General features: G+C 46.1%; 2 protein-coding genes across 2 annotated transcripts in view; one reads left to right on the top strand and one right to left on the bottom strand.

Annotated features, from left to right (window-relative positions):
• Positions 1-3,537: 3,537 nt before the first annotated feature.
• On the bottom strand, positions 3,538-14,030 carry DFFA (DNA fragmentation factor subunit alpha). The gene is made up of 6 exons (XM_073657253.1): positions 13,864-14,030; positions 13,415-13,573; positions 10,078-10,223; positions 9,029-9,191; positions 8,788-8,930; positions 3,538-7,584 (listed from the first exon to the last, which is right to left on the bottom strand). Exons 1-6 carry the CDS (start codon positions 13,946-13,948, stop codon positions 7,324-7,326), a joined length of 957 nt encoding a protein of 318 aa, XP_073513354.1. The 5' UTR covers positions 13,949-14,030; the 3' UTR covers positions 3,538-7,323.
• Positions 14,031-14,182: 152 nt separating this feature from the next.
• Positions 14,183-26,047, top strand: part of PEX14 (peroxisomal biogenesis factor 14) — a 161,326-nt gene continuing 149,461 nt past the window's right edge. Inside the window, exons 1-2 of the mRNA XM_073657252.1 lie at positions 14,183-14,326; positions 24,441-24,488. Of these exons, the coding sequence (XP_073513353.1) occupies positions 14,291-14,326; positions 24,441-24,488 (84 nt within the window). The 5' untranslated portion in view covers positions 14,183-14,290. The remainder of the gene's footprint in view (positions 14,327-24,440; positions 24,489-26,047) is intronic.

Raw genomic sequence — 26,047 nt, 5'->3', positions numbered from 1 at the left:
GTTGAAAGTAGATGTATTTTTTCCCTTGTTACCAGCCATTATTGAATGGATTTCATTGTGAACTCTCATAAAAGGTTTGAACTTTGTTATATTACAAAGCTCCAAATGCCCAGCTGGGTCTCTTCCCACCACTAGGGGGAGCCTACTGCATATTCTAGTTCAATAGCGAGCTGTGATTGGTGAGCTCCCTCTAGTGGTGGCTGGAGGAAATTAGAATTTTATTCCTAATAATAATAATTTTTTTTTTCTTTATATAGCGCCAACATATTCCGCAGCGCTTTACAATTCAGACAATTTACAGACATTGTCATCGCTGTCCCCATTGCGGCTCACAATCTACATTCCCTATCAGTCTTTGGAGTGTGGGAGGAAACCGGAGAACCCCAGCGAGAACATACAAAGTCCTTGCAGATGTTGTTCTTGATGGGATTTGAACCCAGGACCCCAACGTTGCAAGGCTGTAGTGCTAACCACTGAGCCACTGTCGGAGAACCCAGGGGAAATCCACACAAACACAGCGAGAACATACAAAGTCCTTGCAGACGTTGTCCTTGGTGGGATTTGAACCCAGGACCCCAACGTTGCAAGGCTGTAGTGCTAACTACTGAGTCACTGTATACAGTGCTAACTACTGAGCTACTGTATACAGTGCTAACCACTGAGCCACCATACAGTGCTAACCACTGAGCCACCATACAGTGCTAACCACTGAGCCACCGTGCAGTGCTAACCACTGAGCCACCATACAGTGCTAACCACTGAGCCACCATACAGTGCTAACCACTGAGCCACCGTGCAGTGCTAACCACTGAGCCACCATACAGTGCTAACTACTGAGCCACCATACAGTGCTAACCACTGAGCCACCGTGCAGTGCTAACCACTGAGCCACCATACAGTGCTAACCACTGAGCCACCGTGCCGCCCCTTTTGTTTTGTAAAGAAAAAATGGAGCTCTCATCCTAAGCTTTTACTTTAAAGGTAATTATTATTATTTTTTTTTTTACCTAGAGATGAAACAATAGGCACTTTTTAAGTTAAAATATTAGTATATGCCCCAATACCGGAGGGGCTAAGATTTGGCATAGGGCTTTGAATTGTCGTCATAAAGCCATTACGTAAAGCGCCGACCTCAAGGACACGCATGTAAGTGCCGCTGTGTTTAATGCTGCAAATAAAAAAAAATAAAAAATCCCCGTCCATATCGGCTTTCAGATCCATATTTTAGCTGATTTAAATCATCAAAAAAAAAAAAAAAATCAATAGATATGAACTAATTAAACATTTTACATTATAATCTACAGATCCGAATGAAGGAATGAATCACGCTCGGGGGGTAATTCATGCGCAGATCCACCTCCAACCTCACTTTGTAAAATTGATTAACGAAACATTTGCAACTCCGCGTTTAAATCTCCGGCGATGTTTCACTGTAGAAAGTGAATTATATTCTGTAGGGGGTTAATTCCTCCCCGGGTTTTTCGCTTCCTTCAGCAGTTTCGATAACATCCTATAGAAATAGAAAGGTAAACTCTCGCAGCTTGTATAATGTTTGAATCATGTTTCCCGGCCAAGCAATTTGCTTCACTTTTCATTAAGCCATAAATCAGTTTTAGTATCAATGAACACGTTGTAATTCTCCGGTCGTTGGCTGGCAGATATGGTCAGGTTACCATAAAGTAACAATGCCCTTTCTGAAACAGAAGAAGTCAAAAAAAAATCTATCTGTTGTCGCCACATCGTAACACCATATTGTTTTTATGATATATCTTTACTATGGTCTGAGATCCTTTTTTTTCCCGATACAATCACCCGCAGAGACAAAGGAATAGGTTATAAAATTTTGCTTTTTTGAAGACAACACTAGGGGGAGCTCAAGAACTGATGTAAACTTTGAACTTAAAGGGGTATTCTAACGTTTGGACGTTACATAGTTACATAGTTTATAAGGCCGAAAAAAGACAAGCGTCCACCGAGTTCAGCCTATTTCTTGTGCACTGCAGCTATTCCGCAGCGTTGATCCAGGGGAAGGCAAAAAAAAACACCATGCGGTATAGGCCAATTTACATCATTGAGGAAAAATTCACTTCCCGACCAATCTGGCAGTCAGATTAAATCCCTGGATTAATTAACTATCACTAAGCATAAGATCTAAGCATAAGACGTTATCTCCTATCACACGGAGATTAAGGGATACCTTCCGACCTCTGGGACCCCCCACAGATTCTGAGGAGCCCATGTGAATGGAGCAATGCACTGTCGTTCCATTGTTCCATTCATCTGTAACGGGTCCGCCGGAGATCTGCGCTCGGCTGGTCTCCGACACTCCAATAAGAATGAATGGAGCAGAGATGCGCATGATCGACCACTGCTCCATTCACGTGGGCTCTTTAGAGCTCCGGTTTTCTGGATTAGTGGGGGTCCCAGAAGTCGGACCCTCAGTGAATGGACAGTTATCCCCTCTCCAATCAAAATCCCTTTAAAGGGGTTTTCTACTTTACCCTAACACTTTTATACCTGTAAAATAACAGAGAGCAGGTATTTCTCCTTTTCCGGTCCGAGACCGCTGCTGCTACTCCAGTCTCTGTCTTTAGGCTACAGAAGTGAAATCATATCAACAGTGCATATCACCGCTGCAACCAATCACTGAGCTCAGCAGCTTTTGCCATTTGATTGGCGGCATTGTGCACTTTAATGGTGACGGCAACGCAGCAGCCAAAACAGAGAGACGAGGGTCCGACACTCGACGCCCCCCGATGTTATCAGCTTTGACGGTACCTGGCTGTGCAGAGTATACGGAGCAGGACGTCACAGCGCTGTACCACTATTCAGAGGCCATTGCCGAGAACTGAATGGGTGTCAGACTCACACCAATCTGATAGGTCTTCACAATCAAAGCGGTGGACATGGACAACCCCTTGAAATTCAGAACAATACGTCAACTTTTTGGAGGAAAGTTTTTAAAATCCCCCACAACCCTGGAGCCAGAGCAAGATGGCTGATGTTCCTGTACTTGATGTCACTTGCGACTGACGGTGGAGCGAAAGGATTGTCTGGGACTTGTAAATTGATGACCGGTCTATAAAGAAGGGAGGCCGCAAAAGTAGTTTCAAACAATTGTATTACTGTAAAATCCAAAGTGCCACATTTTCTCCTACATCGTCGCCTTTCTCCAGCATATACGGTATGTTGTAGCTGAAACGTCCCTTTTTGGATTATAATACCTTTGTTTGCGCCCACTTTTGGAGTGCTGCCTCCCTTTTTTTATACTTGGATTTACTTCTTGGTGGATTAATGAGACCATGACGCGTGTCATGACAGGTGCGTGTATGACATGAGACCCCAAGGGGATCACAGGCGTATAGAGGGCATAATAATGGGGGATATCTACCCAATATCTATGGCGGGCTTTGTCTTTGTGTTCATACATTTCTTTCCTCCTTATGTTTGCAATGGGGCAAGTTGCAGTGTATCATAAAGAGCAGGGGACCCCCGTTTTATATGAGGATACCCTGAGTAGCAACGAGAGACACAAGGTTTCCTTAGAACATTTATCATTTATTGTTAGCAATGCATTAGATCTGTTATCGAGATATAATGCAAGTCACCTTATACAAAAAAAAACTACAGCGTAACAGCAATAACATGGATATAGGAAATGCGGAGGTTTCCAAACCACAGATGAATATATGGATACTATTGTCATAAATGGTGACCTAATGAAGAACAAATCACTATAATAGGGCTTGTGCACACAGCAGTATTATCGATGTGACCGCTGTTAGCCTATGGGGCCGTGCACATGTCAGATCTCTACCTCGGACCCCACTCGGGTGACACCAGTGGAGTCCGATTTCCACGGAATGAGACAATGGAGAAGATGGAATGAGACAATGGAGAAGATGGAGAAATTATTTTCTCCATCTTATCCACATTTGAGAGAATCTGAGCCGCACTCGTGATCGGCATAATTGATTTCGATTTTCTCAGATGCCAAAGAATACTCTCATCTGCACATAGCCTAAGAGGAAGAAAGTTATCACACTGCAGGAAAGCAAAGCATAGCTGCTGCTGCAAAACTTACAGTGGTTAGAATTGGAAAAAAAAAAGGCACATGATAACTTTAATACATAAGTTCATGTTAAAAATATCAAGAAGATATAGTGGATACAAAGTATAATTATACACATAATTACATATGTACTGTAGTTCTAAAAGGGGCATCTTATAAAATATAGATCAGCAATCCACAGGATAGATAATAAATGTATGACCGATGCGGATCCAATCACCGCATCTCTCATTAATCACAAATGTCCCAAAAACATTTATCACCTACCCAGAAAATAGCTGAGGACCCGCCTAATGTGAGGTGTCCCAAATTCGCTAATGTGAGTGGAGCCGTACTGAGCATGTGCGACCACTGCTCTACTCACTGTACATAGAAGTGGTCGCATATGCTCAGTACAGCTCCAGAGGAATTTGGTACATTCGCTCTTAGGATCAGTGTGGGGGCTACAGCAGCTGGACCCCAGCAATCATACAGTACATTTATCATCAATTTTATGTTTAAAGTGATGAATGTTAAACCAAAGTAATGAGCGGGAACATAAGCTGGTATACGTGCTCATACATCAACTTACGTTCCGGCTCATTTCTTTGGTTTTGTTGTATTTTTTTTGTTCTCTGTACAAAGAGGTGCGTGGCCCCCTTTTTGAGCTAAGCATTTAGTCTATATAGCTCCCCATGGGCAGGTGTCTAAACAGTCAGGCCCGGGGTCCTGCTCTGCTCTCATCTATATTGAGGTCGGCTGACACAAGGAAAGGAGATTGGAGGGTCCCGATTGGGTCACCTTGTCGTGGTGAGATGGTTTTACACTTTTTTTTTTTTTTTTACCAAAATAGTGACCAAGTCCCCCATGCTATTTACATGTACTATTACTATTTACTTACTACTGGGTATGAGCTCATTTTGTATATTTTTTTCTTGGGTTTCGTAAGTGATAAAGATTGTTTATGAGAAAACCCCTTTAACCCCTGGGTGAGGAGGCCATTTTTTTTTTGTTATATTTGCGCTTTCCAATAGTTTTCCGTTCATATAGCCAAGTGAGAACCTCTTTTTTTTTTTTTGTTTTGCGGGGCGCGTTGTAGTTTTCAATGACATAATTCACTGTACCATATAAAGTACTGGAAAAAAAAACCCCATCTTTGTGGGGTGGAGTAGAAAAATGTTCGGGTTCACTTTTACGGCATTAGCAATTGTGCGGTTTTTATCATTTGCTAAAACAAATTCTAAGAAGCTGATAGAAAACAAAATAAGTTTATTCCAAGATGAAGACCCCGGTTATATCCACCTTTAAAATACCAATGAAATCCCACAAAATAATACTGAAGCCATAGAAAATACTGGCAGGGTCATGAAGCATTCGCATTGTAACGCCCTGTAAACCATAATCGTACACCAGAAATATTAGTGATGATGTCATTGTCAGCAGTGACATCATCACTTCAGTAGTAGAACGTTCTCTGCGGGAGGTTTTTTTTTTTTTACCTTTCACCAATGATTTGTAATGGCCGTTGGAAAAAAGACTTATCGCAGCTATAGGAAGAGATTAGAAGGATTTATCAAGACTGTAGACCCCAGTCTTGAACCTATAAGCCCCCTTGGTTAAGGTGCCACATATTTGGGCTTCCCCTGCACCAGAAAATAAAATCTACAAGAGCCCCAGGTTTTCATCTTCTTGCCCTTTTCCATTATTGGGTAAGAAGTCAACTCGCTGTGATATGTTGTCTAACCAGGGAGTGTCACACCCAAGCCTTAACTTTTCACATGATTTTTTTTTTTCTCCCCAGGGCAAATTATGCCATTCGGCTTGTGATAAAATAAAAAACCTAAGACGTTCAGGCCAAGAAAGGTAAGAAAAAGTGCAAATAGTGCGAAATTCTTACGGAGACTCACATAATCAGAGAAGAGGTAGTGACCATACGAGTGTCATCTTCTCCATCCACAGCAGGGGTAATATAACATAACCAAAGTTTATTTAGACTCCAAGGAGTAACGCACAGGCCTTTTTCTCAGGAGTAGATACAAAGCATATATGGCATATAAAACTTTACTAATGCAGTATGGAGAGGAGCATGTAAGCAGAACACATGCAAAACTGTAATCGGATGTGTAAAACACGAGGCACGTTAACTTTATAGAAACACTCAAAAGTTTCCTAAAACTTATATTGCACTAAATGCAGATAGTGAAAAAAAAAACAGGGAGGTGGTCAATGCGTTCCTCCATGGAAAGTGTTGGTGCCAAGAGTGCGATGGGTAGGTGGATTAAGACACTGCTACATGAGGAAATGTACATATTTTTTTGAGGTGGGTGATTTCCAACTATCCTGCAACGTCCCCTTTCTTTACACTTCTGGAATGCATTGATAACCTCATTTATGGCCACTTCTTCAGGCAGCGACTTCACGACCAGCCTCCGTCCATATCTTCTCTCTTTCTGGTGAAGTGTTGCGCCCCCCCTCCGTCATTTCCACGACCCTTAGAGGCAGCGGTTCCAATGATTTTTCACGTCATCTGCATTTTGCGCTTTATGATTTTTTTATGTTACTTTTGAGTGCTTTCAGTACGTTACCTGCTTTGGGGTTTTAAACATTTTGATTATTTTGTACCCTACAATACTATGAGCCGATGGGCTGCTATGTAAAAGTTTCAGGCTATAGCACTTTCAGTCCTGTTTATGTGCATGTACTCTGTACTTAAAGGGAATCTGTCAGAAGGCTTTTGCTATGTAATCTGAAGGCAGCAGGAGATGGAGGCTGAGACACAGAATTCAGGGATGTGTCACTTGTCACAGTGCGTGCTGTAGTTTACTAACTGTGAAGGATTTATCACTAAGCACCTCACTGTCTATGGACTTTGTATATGGAGAGCCTGGTGTGGGTGGGGTTAGCTGTGGTGTGGGCAGGGTTAGCTTGCTCAGCTCTGCTTCATGCCAATTCTAAAAGCTTTTATTGTGTCAGAACGGCTGCACCCAGTAATCTAACTGATACATCGTTGGATTCAGGATCTCTTTGCCTACATCATGCTGCTCTCAGATGAGGTACCAAAACTTGCTGACAGATTCCCTTTAAAGCCACCACTCTGTACTAAATTGATAGTGTTATATTATGTCGTATGCTTTCTCCTGAATAAGAGGATATATATATTAGTCCACTCAATTATATTGGAATTATATTATATTACACCTTCTTATTTCCTCCACCTGACCAGGGGATACCTGTGAGAAGGTTCTGCCCCGCTGTGACCCGACAGACATGATTTAAGGAGATGAACTGCAGCGTGCGGTCACAGGACACAGGACTTTGGGGGGTTCTGTCTCTGCGGGGATTTCTTGGCACCCCCTCTTCATGGACTCTTTGTGTTTGTTCTGCTGCGATACACTTGACAAGGAGTTCAGGTATTGCACTTGCTCGTAGCGCTTTGTTAGCTCTTCTTCGCAGTCGTATTGCAGTTGGCGCGTGCGTTTTGTATCCCAGTTTAAGTCCGCAGACAAAGCATCAAGATTCTGTTTCTGTACATCCTGGAAACACGGAAGCAAAATTACAGATATTATATTGACAACAAGAAGAGCTCACGTCTGTCAAGTAACTTTACTCCCCTAGTCCTGTCCAATAAATGCACAACTACAACTCTCAGCAGTGTAATATAATACAATAGAGCCACCATCATGGCCCCCACCCATTTTCTGCATGGCAGATATGCCGCGGTACATCTCCAATTCAACTTTTGTTTATTCCTCAAATAAGTTATCGCATCATTAAAAGAGCTATTCCCATCTTATAAAATGATGGCATAACTCTAGGATATGCAGTCGCTATATAAATCGGTCGAGGTTTGATTCCAAGATGCCACTGAACTGTCACGGGTGTGTCGGGTATGACAGTCAATCTGGATCCGGCTGTAGAAGGTCGCTGCGCTTGGATTTGCAGACATCGTCCTGATCTTTTCACCATCCTTCCCTCTCTAAGACCCAGCGGTGAGCTCTCCTTTTTGCTGCTAATTAACACACTCTTGCTGGAGCTTTAAATAACACCCAGTCTCTCCAGAGAATCACTGGTGATAGAAGCATTTTCCTCTGTTCAGGCCTAGATTCTTCTTGGAGTTCCTTTGTGATTGTTGTCGTGATCGCTCTGGGGTCTTCTCAAAGCTAATCGTATCCCCTTGTCTGTTTACCTTGTTTGTCTTTATTTACAGTGGGGCTGATTAGTGCTCACCTCTCCCCCCTCCCTACCCAGGGCCTAGCTCTAGGGGCAGTAAGGATTAGGTATCCTGCTCGGGGATAGGTGAGGAACCTATTTAGGGACAATGGTGTTGTAAAATCTACCTAGGGGTCTCCACTCCCTCTTTCCCTAATTGCTGGGCTTCCCTCCCACAGTCTCTCATACCTAGCATGACATGATCCTAAGCAAAGGGGCCGAGACGAAACATCACAGCTCCATACATTACTGGGTACTACAGCTCAGCTCCCGATCACTTCAGTAGGAGCTGAGCTGCAGCACCCAAGGATGGTCACTACACTGCTACCATGTCCCGTGTACATCCGGCCACCGTTGGACCTGCAAACAGCTGATGGGTGAGAGTGGTGGGTACCGGACCTCCATCATTCTGATACTGATGATCGGGTCCTACTGATGGGGCATTAACGTCCTTGACAAACCCTTTTAAAGAAGTCTGGTGATGTTGCGCCAAAAGTGTCACCTGGTAAAGCGGTTTCGGTACTCACTTCCAGCTGCTGATTGGATAAGCTGAGTTGCGGCGACGTCTTCTCCTTCAGTACATTAATCACATGGCTCGGGAGCTGGGTCTTCTTACTCGATTCTTCCAGTGCACACGCCTTGGAATCAGTGTCATCCACATTGGCTTTCTCTAGTATAAGAATAAAATATTTTTCAATAAAGTTTGATGGGAAGGAGTTGTAAAAAAAAAAAAAAAAAAAACATGTTCCTTTATATCGCTGCCCGAACCTTTATTCACAGCCTTTAAATAAAGCTGCAGCAGTTCCTTGGACTCTCGCTCTTCCGCCCTGCGATCCAGCAGGTTCTGCAGAGTTTCCTGCAGCATTGCCGCCTGCCTGTCTGGTATTGCCATCTCCTTACAAAGCTCCTCAGTCTGAACATCGATGAGAGCCTAAAAGAGGAGCAGAGAAATACTTTACATTAGATTTCTGGCTTCCTGCGACCACCACTAGGGGGAGAATAATGGATGCATTGGATCCATATGCGCTGAGATGCCCCCTACTGGTTGCTACAGATGTGGGGCTGCAAATTGATGGCCAATGTTTGCAGCGCACTTGTGTGACCTGTAGGTTTTACCGCAGATTTGTTGTGGAATTGCCGCAGATTTGTTGTGGAATTGCCGCATACTTTATCTATACATTGCAAGGGTGAAGTCTGCATCAAGCAGTAAACATTTGACATGCTGCCTATTTGAAAATATAGATCACATTAATTCACTAGAGGCAAAAAGTATAATTTACTGAGCGGTTATCAGATTTAGTGTTGGAAAACCTTAACCCTCCGAACCTCAACCCTATGTGTGCAAGGACCTCTGAAGGGGGGAAAGGGGTTCCTGAACGTTAACATTGACTGCTTAAACCTAAGATAAGTGATAAACATCAGATCAGTGGGGGTCCGAGTGCTGGCACCCCCACCACTCGGTGACTGAAGGAGCCACGGCGCAGCAGAACTGGCACAGCTTGGTACTCTGTTGCGGCCCCGAATGGTTCGTTTCCTGTGATCCAGCTAATCAGTAGGGTACTGGGAGTACAACCCCCACCGTTCTCATATTGATCACTGATCATAAAGATAGGTTATCAATGTTGTAGTTCCTGAAAACCTCTCTGATTTTGTTGCAATTAGAAAACATCTACAGCCATAAAGGATCACAAAATGAAAAATCAGAAACAGTTACAATTCAGAGGAAAGTATCAGACTGAAAAGGAAACAATACAAGTAAAGAAAAGTAACAATGTTCCTTGAAGCAAAGGAGGCCGCCACAGGCGAATGAACCATACCTGAAAGTCAGAGTCTGAAAACAGAACGATGTTGGCCAGGTTTTGTTTCAATTGTGCAGCCAATAATTTCCACTGCGGACGCTCATTACTACTGTCCACATCATCCATGTCTTCTGACTCCTGAGCCATCCACATGGTGCCTCCATCTAGGAGAAAGTAACAGGATGGTGGGTGCTCTGTGCCCCTCACAAGAGCACTGCTGGATTATGGTACATTTATTTTTCATTTGCATTGTCTACTGAAATACTCTGTGCCACTGGTGGACCTTGCGTGTGTCTGTGGGTGTGACTTGCAAACTTTTTTTTTTTTTACAAAAAAAGTTTATAAAGTCTTAATTTTTATTTTGTATTATATTATCAGCAGGGGTTCAACCTATGAGACTCACATCAATCCCAAGAGTGCACATACAGCAGCTCCTCTGCTACTCCCTATCCATGTGGGGGAAGAACTATGAAAGAAATGAAGTGCTAACACCAGTGCTGCGTCCCCCTTCATTCTCAGGGTTAATGGGGTCCCAGAAGACAGATAGACCATCAATATTATCATGACGGAACATCCTAGATCCTTTAACCACTGTAGAAATAAAAAAAAAAAAAAAAGTCCTTTCTAAGACCACGTTCACACGTTCAGTATTTGGTCAGTATTTTACATCAGTATTTGTAAGCCAAAACCAGGAGTGGAACAATCAGAGGAAAAGTATAATAGAAGCAGGTCACCACTTCTGTATTATCACCCACTCCTGGTCTTGGCTTACAAATACGGATGTAAAATACTGACAAAATACTCAACGTGTGCACATGGCCTAATATACTTTTTGTTTTACCACATCATAGTTTTCAAGATTTCAGCTTGTTGTCAGTGAATGGAAGCATTCTTGTTTATACTATGAGTTACTTTGTGTGCAGGCAGCAAGAAAGAGGACTTCTATCTGCATGCTGTCAATCATGGTGCTGGGGGCACGCAGACAGCAAACTGTGGGATGAGTGACAGCGGTCCCAGAATTAAACATCACTTTAAGGCCACGGACCCACTATCAGTGTTCGGTCAGTATTTTCTCAGGAGTTGGTGATAAATGCAGAATTGGTGACTTGTTTCTATTATACCTTTTCTCTGATTGTTCCTCAACTGATTTTGGCTCCAACTCCTGAGAAAAAATACTGACCGAATACTGACCAAATACTGATAGTGGGGCCATGGCCTTACACAAATTGCAGCAATGCCTAGGTACAATTAGGGGATCATTAAAAACAGAGCTCCTAATACATCATAGGGGTAAATCCCCATATCAGGTTCCCTTTAATATACAGGATGCTTTATCTTGCTACACCCCATTACCATTGGCTTCTACTGTAAAGAGGACTGAAGGAAGCAGCCGGTTCCATTGTCCTGTCCCACTGTGTACTGATCCAAAGATACATAAATATCAAAACTATAAAGCAAACCTCTCATCAAGATGCAAAAATATGATGTGCCCACAATCCAGGGGCTAAAATCCTGAGCAGGCTGAATGACCCTCAGGTGAAAGTTCATCACTATTGTATCCAATCTACAGAATGATGCGCAGTCTAAGTCCAGGAGCCGCACTAATGTCTTCCCACTTCATAGTTTATGGCAATGCATCAGTGCAAGTAAAATGTGTCAGGAATGGATGGATGGATGGATGGAGTCACTGGACACTTTTGTTTCAAGTGGCGTTCTGCCAGTGCAGGTTTTCAGCCTATTCATGTATAACAAGAAAAGCCAGTGAGCAAGGAAAGATAGTGCAGGAAGTCCGGTCTCCTCATAGAGCAGGTGCTTCTACGACAGTGCACTGCAGCCTCCCTCCCTGCAGCCTCCCCTCCCCGCAGCGCGCCCCGCAGCCTCCCCTACCCGCAGCCTCCCCTACCCGAAGCGCGCCCCGCAGCCTCCCCTCCCCGCAGCCTCCCCTACCCGAAGCGCGCCCCGCAGCCTCCCCTCTCCGCAGCCTCGCCTCCCCGCAGCGCGCCCTGCAGCCTCGCCTCCCCGCAGCGCGCCCTGCAGCCTCCCCTCCCCGCAGCCTCCCTCCCAGCAGCGCGCCCTGCAGCCTCCCCTCCCCGCAGCCTCCCTCCCAGCAGCGCGCCCTGCAGCCTCCCCTCCCCACAGCCTCCCTCCCAGCAGCGCGCCCTGCAGCCTCCCCTCCCCTCCCCGCAGCCTCCCTCCCAGCAGCGCGCCCTGCAGCCTCCCCTCCCCTCCCCGCAGCCTCCCTCCCAGCAGCGCGCCCTGCAGCCTCCCCTCCCCGCAGCCTCCCTCCCAGCAGCGCGCCCTGCAGCCTCCCCTCCCCGCAGCCTCCCTCCCAGCAGCGCGCCCTGCAGCCTCCCCTCCCCGCAGCCTCCCTCCCAGCAGCGCGCCCTGCAGCCTCCCCTCCCCACAGCCTCCCCTCCCCGCAGCGCGCCCTGCAGCCTCCCCTCCCCACAGCCTCCCCTCCCCGCAGCGCGCCCTGCAGCCTCCCCTCCCCTCCCCGCAGCGCGCCCTGCAGCCTCCCCTCCCCTCCCCGCAGCCTCCCTCCCAGCAGCGCGCCCTGCAGCCTCCCCTCCCCACAGCCTCCCTCCCAGCAGCGCGCCCTGCAGCCTCCCCTCCCCACAGCCTCCCTCCCAGCAGCGCGCCCTGCAGCCTCCCCTCCCCACAGCCTCCCCTCCCCGCAGCCTCTCTTTTTGCTTGTGGCAGTGATATTTATGTTGTGTTTTATTAATGTTCCGCTGATGTCATTTAGCATTAACAAGCTGCATTTTTTTCACCAAAACTGCCACCAAATTGTGGTGAAAAACAACATTTGGTTTTACCTACGATTTTGCAGAAATCACAATGAAAATAAATGCCACAAACAAAGAGAAGAAAGACTGTAGAGCAACATGAAGCGCAGCCGGGTAGAAGAGATGCACAGGCTCTACGAGGAAACGCTTCGGCTTATGGCGGCCCCGCACTTCCTCCAGTCCTTCTCTGCTATTACACGGGGGGCAGTGGCCGCACTTCACAGGAGTTTTTACAAGGTAAAACAACAAAGTTAAATAACAGTTTGGATACACAACTTTTATAACTTTATCCATGAGTATACTATTCCTGAAATACTCGGCGCTCCGCGAGGACTCCACTTTTCCACACACATCCAATACGGTCACATGCAGCCCTGTCCTCACCATTACAGGAAAGGGCTGATCGATATATCCTACAAGATTAGGCCTTTTATCTCCAGAAACCCTCTGTGCTGCTGCTCCCACTACATCAGAATCTTATTGATGTCATCATGAGATTGCCTCCTCTCTCGCGCTCCGTGCATGCACCTTCCATAGGAGCATATGGGGTTCATAGCGCCACCACATACCTGTCTGGCACGGAGACCATTTCTGGTTCCCGGTGAGCAGAACGAACTCTGTATTCTCAGGTAAGCAGAGGAAGTAGTCCTTATCGTCCACGATCGTCCCATCCTCCGCCAGGACCAGTGTGACCGGGGCCTTAGGGTCCACGTTCAGCTGCTTCACGGCTAATAAAGACACGGACGGGGATCAATAGAAAATACATATAGATTGCAAAATTAATATTCGAACGTCCCTTTAAAATGAATGTTATGTCTCCAAGTGCTGCAAAACTATCATGCTCATCTGAAAGGGCATGCTGGGAGTTGTAGTTTTGGAGCAGCAGCAGCAGAAGTGGCTGATAACAGGGAATAGTAGAACAGGAGCAATAAAAAATACTTTAGGATATGTGCCCCTTTAAGAAGAGACCCGCATTGCATGCTGGGGCTTGTAGTTCTCCGGCAGAGGCCGCACTCACCTTTCTTACTTAGCTCCTTTAAAGAGGAGGCCGCGACCCCGTACCTTTCTTTTGACCCCTTCACCCTGACCAAAAAACGCTTCATGTCTGCACAGTCGTCCTCAGAAAGAAAACCGCCCCCTGCTCTCGGTCACTTCCGCATTCCTGGCCGCAAGGCATGACGGGAGTGGTAGTTATAGAAAATCGTTAACCCATTCACTGACAAACAGAAATTATAATTGTAGAATTAGGGTGTTGGGGTATTTTTTTTTTCCTTTTCCTAGTGTTCTGAGAAGAATTAAAAGTCACAGCAAGTTATTATAGAGAAAACATTCATCTGTAGACATCACAAGCCGATGAGTAGAGTCGGGGCTCGACTACTCAGGCCTGACTGAGCGCGGCCGGGTGATGGTGTGCGCTCTGCGCTCGGCTGCTCGGGGCTGGGAAAATGGCCTCCTCGGATCAGGCTGAGGCTCCTGTGCAGGTGAGAGCGGGGTCAGTCCTGGGGGTGCGGGAGGGGGCGGACACCAGAGCGGGCTCCTGTCACTGCTGCCCCGGGGAGATGGGGGGAGGCCGGCACCTGTCACCCCAACACACAGCCCCTGTATAACGCCCTGAGCCCCCTCCTCTGTAATATTACTGCCTGTATCATGTGCCCCTGAACCCCCTCCTCTGTTATATTACTCCCTGTATAATGTGCCCCTGAGCCCCCTCCTCTTATATTACCCCCTGTATAATGTGCCCCTGAACCCCCTCCTCTTATATTACCCCCTGTATCATGTGCCCCTGAACCCCCTCCTCTTATATTACCCCCTGTATAATGTGCCCCTGAGCCCCCTCCTCTGTTATATTACCCCCTGTATAATGTGCCCCTGAGCCCCCTCCTCTGTTATATTACCCCCTGTATAATGTGTCCCTGAGCCCCCTCCTCTGTTATATATTACCCCCTGTATAATGTGCCCCTGAGCCCCCTCCTCTGTTATATTACCTCCTATATAATGTGCCCCTGAGCCCCCTCCTCTGTTATATTACCCCCCTGTATAATGTGTCCCTGAGCCCCCTCCTCTGTTATATATTACCCCCCTGTATAATGTGCCCCTGAGCCCCCTCCTCTGTTATATTACCCCCTGTATAATGTGTCCCTGAGCCCCCTCCTCTGTTATATATTACCCCCTGTATAATGTGCCCCTGAACCCCCTCCTCTGTTATATTACCCCCTGTATAATGTGCCCCTGAGCCCCCTCCTCTGTTATATTACCCCCTGTATATTGTGCCCCTGAGCCCCCTCCTCTGTTATATTACCCCCCTGTATAATGTGTCCCTGAGCCCCCTCCTCTGTTATATATTACCCCCCTGTATAATGTGCCCCTGAGCCCCCTCCTCTGTTATATTACCCCCTGTATAATGTGCCCCTGAGCCCCCTCCTCTGTTATATATTACCCCCCTGTATAATGTGCCCCTGAGCCCCCTCCTCTGTTATATTACCCCCTGTATAATGTGCCCCTGAGCCCCCTCCTCTGTTATATTACCTCCTATATAATGTGCCCCTGAGCCCCCTCCTCTGTTATATTACCCCCCTGTATAATGTGTCCCTGAGCCCCCTCCTCTGTTATATATTACCCCCCTGTATAATGTGCCCCTGAGCCCCCTCCTCTGTTATATTACCCCCTGTATAATGTGTCCCTGAGCCCCCTCCTCTGTTATATATTACCCCCTGTATAATGTGCCCCTGAACCCCCTCCTCTGTTATATTACCCCCTGTATAATGTGCCCCTGAGCCCCCTCCTCTGTTATATTACCCCCTGTATAATGTGCCCCTGAGCCCCCTCCTCTGTTATATTACCCCCCTGTATAATGTGTCCCTGAGCCCCCTCCTCTGTTATATATTACCCCCCTGTATAATGTGTCCCTGAGCCCCCTCCTCTGTTATATATTACCCCCTGTATAATGTGCCCCTGAGCCCCCTCCTCTGTTATATATTACCCCCCTGTATAATGTGCCCCTGAGCCCCCTCCTCTGTTATATTACCCCCCTGTATAATGTGTCCCTGAGCCCCCTCCTCTGTTATATATTACCCCCCTGTATAATGTGCCCCTGAGCCCCCTCCTCTGTTATATTACCCCCTGTATAATGTGTCCCTGAGCCCCCTCCTCTGTTATATATTACCCCCTGTATAATGTGCCCCTGAGCCCCCTCCTCTGTTATATATTACCCCCTGTATAATGTGTTCCTGAGCCCCCTCCTCTTATATTACCCCCTGTATAATGTGCCCCTGAGCCCCCTCCTCTGTTATATATTACCCCCTGTATAATGTGCCCCTGAGCCCCCTCCTCTGTTATATATTACCCCCTGTATAATGTGCCCCTGAGCCCCCTCCTCTGTTATATATTACCCCCTGTATAATGTGCCCCTGAGCCCCCTCCTCTGTTATATATTACCCCCTGTATAATGTGCCCCTGAGCCCCCTCCTCTGTTATATATTACCCCCTGTATAATGTGCCCCTGAGCCCCCTCCTCTGTTATATATTACCCCCTGTATAATGTGCCCCTGAGCCCCCTCCTCTGTTATATATTACCCCCTGTATAATGTGTTCCTGAGCCCCCCTCCTCTGTTATATTACTGCCTGTATAATGTGCCCCTGAGCCCCCTCCTCTGTTATATTACCCCCTGTATAATGTGTTCCTGAGCCCCCTCCTCTGTTATATTACTGCCTGTATAATGTGTTTCTGAGCCCCCTCCTCTGTTATATATTACCCCCTGTATAATGTGTTCCTGAGCCCCCTCCTCTGTTATATTACCCCCTGTATGTGTTTCTGAGCCCCCTCCTCTGTTATATTACTGCCTGTATAATGTGTTTCTGAGCCCCCTCCTCTGTTATATTACCCCCTGTATAATGTGTTTCTGAGCCCCCCTCCTCTGTTATGTTACCCCCCTGTATAATGTGTTTCTGAGCCCCCTCCTCTGTTATATTACCCCCTGTATAATGTGCCCCTGAGCCCCCTCCTCTGTTATATATTACCCCCTGTATAATGTGTTCCTGAGCCCCCTCCTCTGTTATATTACCCCCTGTATAATGTGTTCCTGAGCCCCTCCTCTGTTATATTACTGCCTGTATAATGTGCCCCTGGGCCCCCTCCTCTTTTATATATTACCCCTGTATAATGTGCCCCTGAACCCCCTCCTCTGTAATATATTACCCCCTGTATAATGTGCCCCTGAGCCCCCTCCTCAGTTATATAACCCCCCCCTGTATCATGTGCCTCTGGACCCCCTCCTCTGCTATATTATCCCCCCTGTATCATGTGCCCCTGAGCCCCCTCTGTTATATTATCCCCCCTGTAAAATGTGCCCTTGAGCCCCCTCCTCTGTTATATTACTGCCTGTATAATGTGTTCCTGAGACCCCTCCTCTGTTATATATTACCCCCTGTATAATGTGCCCTTGAGCCCCCTCCTCTGTTATATTACTCCCTGTATAATGTGTTCCTGAGCCCCCTCCTCTTATATTACTGCCTGTATAATGTGTTCCTGAGCCCCCTCCTCTGTTATATATTACCCCCTGTATAATGTGCCCCTGAGCCCCCTCCTCTGTTATATATTACCCCCTGTATAATGTGCCCCTGAGCCCCCTCCTCTGTTATATATTACCCCCTGTATAATGTGTCCCTGAGCCCCCTCCTCTGTTATATTACCCCCTGTATAATGTGCCCCTGAGCCCCCTCCTCTGTTATATATTACCCCCTGTATAATGTGTTCCTGAGCCCCCTCCTCTGTTATATTACTCCCTGTATAATGTGTTCCTGAGCCCCCTCCTCTGTTATATTACCCCCCTGTATAATGTGCCCCTGAGCCCCCTCCTCTGTTATATTACCCCCTGTATCATGTGCCCCTGGGCCCCCTCCTCTGTTATATATTACCCCCCCCGTATAATGTGCCCCTGAGCCCCCTCCTCTGTTATATATTACCTCCCCCTGTATAATGTGCCCCTGAGCCCCCTCCTCGGTTATATTACCCCCTGTATAATGTGCCCCTGAACCCCCTCCTCTGTAATATATTACCCCCTGTATAATGTGCCCCTGAGCCCCCTCCTCGGTTATATAACCCCCCCTGTATCATGTGCCTCTGGGCCCCCTCCTCTGCTATATTATCCCCCCTGTATCATGTGCCCCTGAGCCCCCTCCTCTGTTATATTATCCCCCCTGCAAAATGTGCCCTTGAGCCCCCTCCTCTGTTATATTACTCCCTGTATAATGTGTTCCTGAGCCCCCTCCTCTTATATTACTGCCTGTATAATGTGTTCCTGAGCCCCCTCCTCTGTTATATTACCCCCTGTATAATGTGTTCCTGAGCCCCCTCCTCTTATATTACCCCCTGTATAATGTGTTCCTGAGCCCCCTCCTCTGTTATATTACTGCCTGTATAATGTGCCCCTGAGCCCCCTCCTCTGTTATATTACTGCCTGTATAATGTGCCCCTGAGCCCCCTCCTCTGTTATGTTACCCCCCTGTATAATGTGTTCCTGAGCCCCCTCCTCTGTTATATTACTGCCTGTATAATGTGCCCCTGAGCCCCCTCCTCTGTTGTATTACTGCCTGTATAATGTATTCCTGAGCCCCCTCCTCTTATATTACCCCCCTGTATAATGTGCCCCTGAGCCCCCTTCTCTGTTATGTTACCCCCCTGTATAATGTGTTCCTGAGCCCCCTCCTCTTATATTACTGCCTGTATAATGTGTTCCTGAGCCCCCTCCTCTGTTATATTACCCCCTGTATAATGTGTTCCTGAGCCCCCTCCTCTTATATTACCCCCTGTATAATGTGCCCCTGAGCCCCCTCCTCTGTTATGTTACCCCCCTGTATAATGTGTTCCTGAGCCCCCTCCTCTTATATTACCCCCTGTATAATGTGTTCCTGAGCCCCCTCCTCTGTTATATTACTGCCTGTATAATGTGCCCCTGAGCCCCCTCCTCTGTTATATTACTGCCTGTATAATGTGCCCCTGAGCCCCCTCCTCTGTTAGGTTACCCCCCTGTATAATGTGTTCCTGAGCCCCCTCCTCTGTTATATTACCCCCTGTATAATGTGTTCCTGAGCCCCCTCCTCTTATATTACCCCCTGTATAATGTGTTCCTGAGCCCCCTCCTCTGTTATATTACTGCCTGTATAATGTGCCCCTGAGCCCCCTCCTCTGTTATATTACTGCCTGTATAATGTGCCCCTGAGCCCCCTCCTCTGTTAGGTTACCCCCCTGTATAATGTGTTCCTGAGCCCCCTCCTCTGTTATATTACTGCCTGTATAATGTGTTCCTGAGCCCCCTCCTCTTATATTACCCCCCTGTATAATGTGCCCCTGAGCCCCCTCCTCTGTTATGTTACCCCCCTGTATAATGTGTTCCTGAGCCCCCTCCTCTGTTATGTTACCCCCCTGTATAATGTGTCCAGAGCCCCCTCCTCTGTTATATTACCTCCCCTGTATAATGTGCCCAGAGCCCCCTGCTCTGTTATGTTACCCCCTGTATAATGTGCCCCTGAGCCCCCTCCTCAGTTATATAACCCCCCCCTGTATCATGTGCCTCTGGACCCCCTCCTCTGCTATATTATCCCCCCTGTATCATGTGCCCCTGAGCCCCCTCTGTTATATTATCCCCCCTGTAAAATGTGCCCTTGAGCCCCCTCCTCTGTTATATTACTGCCTGTATAATGTGTTCCTGAGACCCCTCCTCTGTTATATATTACCCCCTGTATAATGTGCCCTTGAGCCCCCTCCTCTGTTATATTACTCCCTGTATAATGTGTTCCTGAGCCCCCTCCTCTTATATTACTGCCTGTATAATGTGTTCCTGAGCCCCCTCCTCTGTTATATATTACCCCCTGTATAATGTGCCCCTGAGCCCCCTCCTCTGTTATATATTACCCCCTGTATAATGTGCCCCTGAGCCCCCTCCTCTGTTATATATTACCCCCTGTATAATGTGTCCCTGAGCCCCCTCCTCTGTTATATTACCCCCTGTATAATGTGCCCCTGAGCCCCCTCCTCTGTTATATATTACCCCCTGTATAATGTGTTCCTGAGCCCCCTCCTCTGTTATATTACTCCCTGTATAATGTGTTCCTGAGCCCCCTCCTCTGTTATATTACCCCCCTGTATAATGTGCCCCTGAGCCCCCTCCTCTGTTATATTACCCCCTGTATCATGTGCCCCTGGGCCCCCTCCTCTGTTATATATTACCCCCCCCGTATAATGTGCCCCTGAGCCCCCTCCTCTGTTATATATTACCTCCCCCTGTATAATGTGCCCCTGAGCCCCCTCCTCGGTTATATTACCCCCTGTATAATGTGCCCCTGAACCCCCTCCTCTGTAATATATTACCCCCTGTATAATGTGCCCCTGAGCCCCCTCCTCGGTTATATAACCCCCCCTGTATCATGTGCCTCTGGGCCCCCTCCTCTGCTATATTATCCCCCCTGTATCATGTGCCCCTGAGCCCCCTCCTCTGTTATATTATCCCCCCTGCAAAATGTGCCCTTGAGCCCCCTCCTCTGTTATATTACTCCCTGTATAATGTGTTCCTGAGCCCCCTCCTCTTATATTACTGCCTGTATAATGTGTTCCTGAGCCCCCTCCTCTGTTATATTACCCCCTGTATAATGTGTTCCTGAGCCCCCTCCTCTTATATTACCCCCTGTATAATGTGTTCCTGAGCCCCCTCCTCTGTTATATTACTGCCTGTATAATGTGCCCCTGAGCCCCCTCCTCTGTTATATTACTGCCTGTATAATGTGCCCCTGAGCCCCCTCCTCTGTTATGTTACCCCCCTGTATAATGTGTTCCTGAGCCCCCTCCTCTGTTATATTACTGCCTGTATAATGTGCCCCTGAGCCCCCTCCTCTGTTGTATTACTGCCTGTATAATGTATTCCTGAGCCCCCTCCTCTTATATTACCCCCCTGTATAATGTGCCCCTGAGCCCCCTTCTCTGTTATGTTACCCCCCTGTATAATGTGTTCCTGAGCCCCCTCCTCTTATATTACTGCCTGTATAATGTGTTCCTGAGCCCCCTCCTCTGTTATATTACCCCCTGTATAATGTGTTCCTGAGCCCCCTCCTCTTATATTACCCCCTGTATAATGTGCCCCTGAGCCCCCTCCTCTGTTATGTTACCCCCCTGTATAATGTGTTCCTGAGCCCCCTCCTCTTATATTACCCCCTGTATAATGTGTTCCTGAGCCCCCTCCTCTGTTATATTACTGCCTGTATAATGTGCCCCTGAGCCCCCTCCTCTGTTATATTACTGCCTGTATAATGTGCCCCTGAGCCCCCTCCTCTGTTAGGTTACCCCCCTGTATAATGTGTTCCTGAGCCCCCTCCTCTGTTATATTACCCCCTGTATAATGTGTTCCTGAGCCCCCTCCTCTTATATTACCCCCTGTATAATGTGTTCCTGAGCCCCCTCCTCTGTTATATTACTGCCTGTATAATGTGCCCCTGAGCCCCCTCCTCTGTTATATTACTGCCTGTATAATGTGCCCCTGAGCCCCCTCCTCTGTTAGGTTACCCCCCTGTATAATGTGTTCCTGAGCCCCCTCCTCTGTTATATTACTGCCTGTATAATGTGTTCCTGAGCCCCCTCCTCTTATATTACCCCCCTGTATAATGTGCCCCTGAGCCCCCTCCTCTGTTATGTTACCCCCCTGTATAATGTGTTCCTGAGCCCCCTCCTCTGTTATGTTACCCCCCTGTATAATGTGTCCAGAGCCCCCTCCCCTGTATAATGTGCCCAGAGCCCCCTGCTCTGTTATGTTACCCCCTGTATAATGTGCCCCTGGTAACTTTCATTTGTTATAAACTTTTATCTGGAGTTGAGTTAAAAAATGTTGCTGGTTGGAAAGAAACCTAATGTACAGGTGTCCTCTACGGCGGCGGCAGAGGGGTCTTTGGGCCTTTTTCGTGGAGTATCTGTCTCTCCTACAGATTTAATCCATGATACGTATTGTTTTTCAGTTTTCTCCCCTCCCCCTCATTCGCCTTGTGCCTTGGGGTCTAATGTGATGACTTTCTTGCTCTGTCTCCCTTCCCATCTTCTCCTCAGATATGATGTTTGCACTCTTGCATCACACGGCATTGTACCTTCAGCCTCGCTCCCGACCTTCGTCCTCTTTTACTCTGCCTGTGGTGCAGCCTGTAATTGTGTCTCAGAAATAAATCAGTTAAAGGGGTTGTCCAGGATTACAAAAACAAGGCTGCTGTTTTTAGGAAACGGTGCCACCTCTGACTATGAGTTGTCTGGTTTTGCAAGTCGGCCCTTTTGATATGAATGGAACTGCGATACCAAACACAAGCCATGGTCAGAGTTTAAGAAAGCAGCCTTGTTTTTTTTTTAATCCTAGACATCCCCTTTAAATAGAGAGGATCTTTGTAAACTGGGTATATTTTACAATAAAAAAATGTTCTGCACCTTCATGTATGGTTTATTTCACAATCCCTGGTTGCTGTCAGTGAATAATAACATGTTTCTTCAATAACCACAGACCAAGTCTGTACAGGTTACCGGTCCAGCTGCCAGTTTGCTTTAGCTATAGTCTCTCTAGACAATCCTCCTAGAACCAAACTACCCGGACTCCAGACGGACACCATTTTCACACGTCTGACGTTGGTCATAGAATGTTAGAGTTGGAAGGGACCTCCTGGGTCCTCGAGTCCGACCCCCTGCTCAATACAGGATTCACTAAACCATCTCAGACAGATGTCTGTCTGGCCTCTGTGTGAAGGCTTCCATTGAAGGAGAACTCGCCACCTCTCGTGGCCGCCTGTTCCACTCATTGATCACCTTCACTGTCAAATTTTTTTTTCTAATATCTAATCTGCATCTTCTCCCTTTCAGTTTCTTCCCATTGCTTCTCGTGTTTCCATGTGCAAATGAGAATAAGGATGATCCCTCTACACTGACATCATTTCAGATATTTGTAGACAGCTATTATGTCTCCTCTCAGTCTTTTCTTTTGCAAGTTAACCGTCCCCAAATCCTCTAACCGTAAATGGGCTAAGTGTTCCCTCACTATCTCTCTGTTTATGCATAGTGTGGATTCTTTTATTCCTTTGATAACACAGTGAAGATCAGTTGATGCTACATTTGGTTTCTTAGAGAACACAGATGCAAAATGTGAATTTAAAAGTTCGGCCTTCTCAACATCATTTTTGACCATTTCACCCTTTTCATCCTATAAAAATCCTATATCATCTTTGACTTTTCTTTTGACATACCCCCAAAATCCTTTATTGCTTTTGGTCTCCCTTGCAAGCCTCACTTCATTACTGGCTTTAGCTCTTCTAATGCTTGCCCTGCATTCCCTGCAGACAGCATTATATTCCCCTCTTTCCATTTGTTATACATTTCTTTTTTAACGAGTGTTTAAGTTCTGTGTTCATCCTTCCTGGTCTCTTTAAATGTTTCCAGTTCTTTTGTCATTTTGGGATTGTTACTGATTGTGCAGTAAGAATTTCATTTATAAAAAGCTTCCATCCTTCTTGGACATTTCTGTCCTTTAGGACATCTGGCTATTGGACCTTTCCTACCCTCAATTTGAGTCCATTAAAATCTGCCTTTCTGAAATCCAACCTTAAAGTGTAAGTCCTCGCAGGTCTTCCTCCTCTTGTAATCCAAAATTCGACGATAACATAATCGCTGCCTCCTAAATTCCCAGCCACCTTTACTTCCTCAACCATTTCCTCCTTGTTGGTAAGAATTAGGTCCAAGATCCTCTTGTCCTCTCTTCTAACTTTTGAAAGATAAAGTTGTCTGTGAGAGAAGATGAGAATTTTCTAGACCCATTACTTTTGCCTGAGAGAGATTCCCAACAAATATCTGGATAGTTAAATCTCCCATGATCACTATGTCGTACATTTTTGAGAACTGAGACATCTGATGTAAAAAGAGTTCACCCATATCTTCAGTCTGTCCAGGTGACCCATAATAAACACCTACAATAGTGTCCTTTCTGTTCTTCTCTCCTTGTATTCTTACCCAAACAGTTACTACAGAGCTACCATTCTCTGAAGCTTGGATCTCTGTGGAGATATACGTTTTTCTAACATACAATGCAACTCCTCCTCTCCTCTTGTTAAGCCTGTTTCTAGTAAATAAGTTGTAGCCTTCAAGGTTTGTTTTCCAATCGTGTATTCATAGGCATGTATAAGACCGTTGCTTTTGGGGTCTGGAGACCCGCAGTCTGTACTCAGACCATTGGCTAAATGCAGTTTACCTGTGCTGATACATTGAAGCAAACTCTGGATAAATGAGATATTGAACCTAGATGATTGTCTGCAAGTGTAACAAGCTCCCAGCTCTACTAATTATCAGGCCTTTTGTATATGAAAAATGTTCGGAAATTGAGTCACACAGTATATTCAAAAGTTTTGGGACTCATTTAATCAGGCCGTCAGTCAGGGGCTGCCATGAAGGTTAGGTGTTTATCTGAAGATCAGCGGCATCGGGTACAGTGAGCTGCTTATCTCCTCTTTTCTATTAATCAGGCTCTGATTCGATGCTGAATGTGATTTTTAGTGTAAAAATCCGGCTGAGATTTTCTTTCTATTTTACAGAGTGGATCTTTGCTGGGTAATGAGAAGAGAGTTCCCCGGGAGCAGCTGGTGAGTGACTGGAGGAGCGCCCCACTTTTCCTCTTTTCTAAACTTTTAGCCCATGAAATATTTGGAGCCTGTCTGTCATTTCTGCTTTGTTACTTTTGTGTGTTTATTTACTTGTTTATTCATAAGTCGTTTTATATGTAAAGTTATGTATTTTTTTTTTATGGAAATGTATGTAGAAGCTAGAAAAAGTTGACTCTTGTGACAGAAGACACCACAATGGCTTTTTATTTCATGCCATTGTCAGGTCTCAGGTGTGTGTGACCTGTGCTTTTGTGCTTTTCTGTAAATTATGACCTTGCACCATTTTTACTCTGCCCTACTGCATTGTATAAACTGTGTCGCTTGCCCCTGAGGTAATGAGGCGGCCTGAAAAGAATCAAAGACTTTCCACAAAAGATATATTAATAGGCCTAGAACTATGACACAATTATGGTAACTAATGTTTCGGTATGTATGGATTATAAGAATATTCATCCCTGAAGAGTGCGTGCACCATATTATACTGTATCTGCAGATAAAATATACATTACTAATCCTGGTTTACAATTCTGTATTATACTCCAGAGCTGCACTCACTATTCTGCTGGTGCAGTCACTGTGTACATACATTACATTACTGATCCTGAGTTACATCCTGTATTATACTCCAGAGCTGCACTCACTATTCTGCTGGTGCGGTCACTGTGTACATACATTACATTACTGATCCTGAGTTACATCCTGTATTATACTCCAGAGCTGCACTCACTATTCTGCTAGTGCAGTCACTGTGTACATACTTTACATTACTGATCCTGAGTTACATCCTGTATTATACTCCAGAGCTGCACTCAATATTCTGCTGGTGCAGTCACTGTGCACATACATTACTAATCCTGGTTTACAATTCTGTATTATACTCCAGAGCTGCACTCACTATTCTGCTGGTGCGGTCACTGTGTACATACATTACATTACTGATCCTGAGTTACCTCCTGTATTATACCCCAGAGCTGCACTCACTATTCTGCTAGTGCAGTCACTGTGTACATACTTTACATTACTGATCCTGAGTTACATCCTGTATTATACTCCAGAGCTGCACTCAATATTCTGCTAGTGCAGTCACTGTGTACATACTTTACATTACTGATCCTGAGTTACATCCTGTATTATACCCCAGAGCTGCACTCACTATTCTGCTAGTGCAGTCACTGTGTACATACTTTACATTACTGATCCTGAGTTACATCCTGTATTATACTCCAGAGCTGCACTCACTATTCTGCTAGTGCAGTCACTGTGTACATACTTTACATTACTGATCCTGAGTTACCTCCTGTATTATACTCCAGAGCTGCACTCACTATTCTGCTAGTGCAGTCACTGTGTACATACTTTACATTACTGATCCTGAGTTACATCCTGTATTATACCCCAGAGCTGCACTCACTATTCTGCTAGTGCAGTCACTGTGTACATACTTTACATTACTGATCCTGAGTTACATCCTGTATTATACTCCAGAGCTGCACTCAATATTCTGCTAGTGCAGTCACTGTGTACATACATTACATTAC

The sequence above is a fragment of the Phyllobates terribilis genome, unplaced genomic scaffold, assembly GCF_046119375.1.
Source record: "Phyllobates terribilis strain yellow unplaced genomic scaffold, ASM4611937v1 Scaffold_12__6_contigs__length_324123572, whole genome shotgun sequence".
Lineage (NCBI taxonomy): Eukaryota > Metazoa > Chordata > Amphibia > Anura > Dendrobatidae > Phyllobates > Phyllobates terribilis.
Note: the sequence above shows the minus strand (reverse complement) of the source record. Positions and strands in the feature narration are given on the sequence as shown.

What these genes read in the sequence shown, in the direction of transcription:
- DFFA (XM_073657253.1), bottom strand. Translation starts at nt 13,948, where the DNA reads ATGAAGCGTTTTTTGGTCAGGGTGAAGGGGTCAAAAGAAAGGTACGGG. An exon ending in AAAGGAGCTAAGTAAGAAAG is followed by an intron (nt 13,574 to 13,863) that starts GTGAGTGCGGCC and finishes TGTCTTTATTAG; the next exon opens with CCGTGAAGCAGCTGAACGTG. An exon ending in TATCCAATCAGCAGCTGGAA is followed by an intron (nt 7,585 to 8,787) that starts GTGAGTACCGAA and finishes CCGTGTTTCCAG; the next exon opens with GATGTACAGAAACAGAATCT.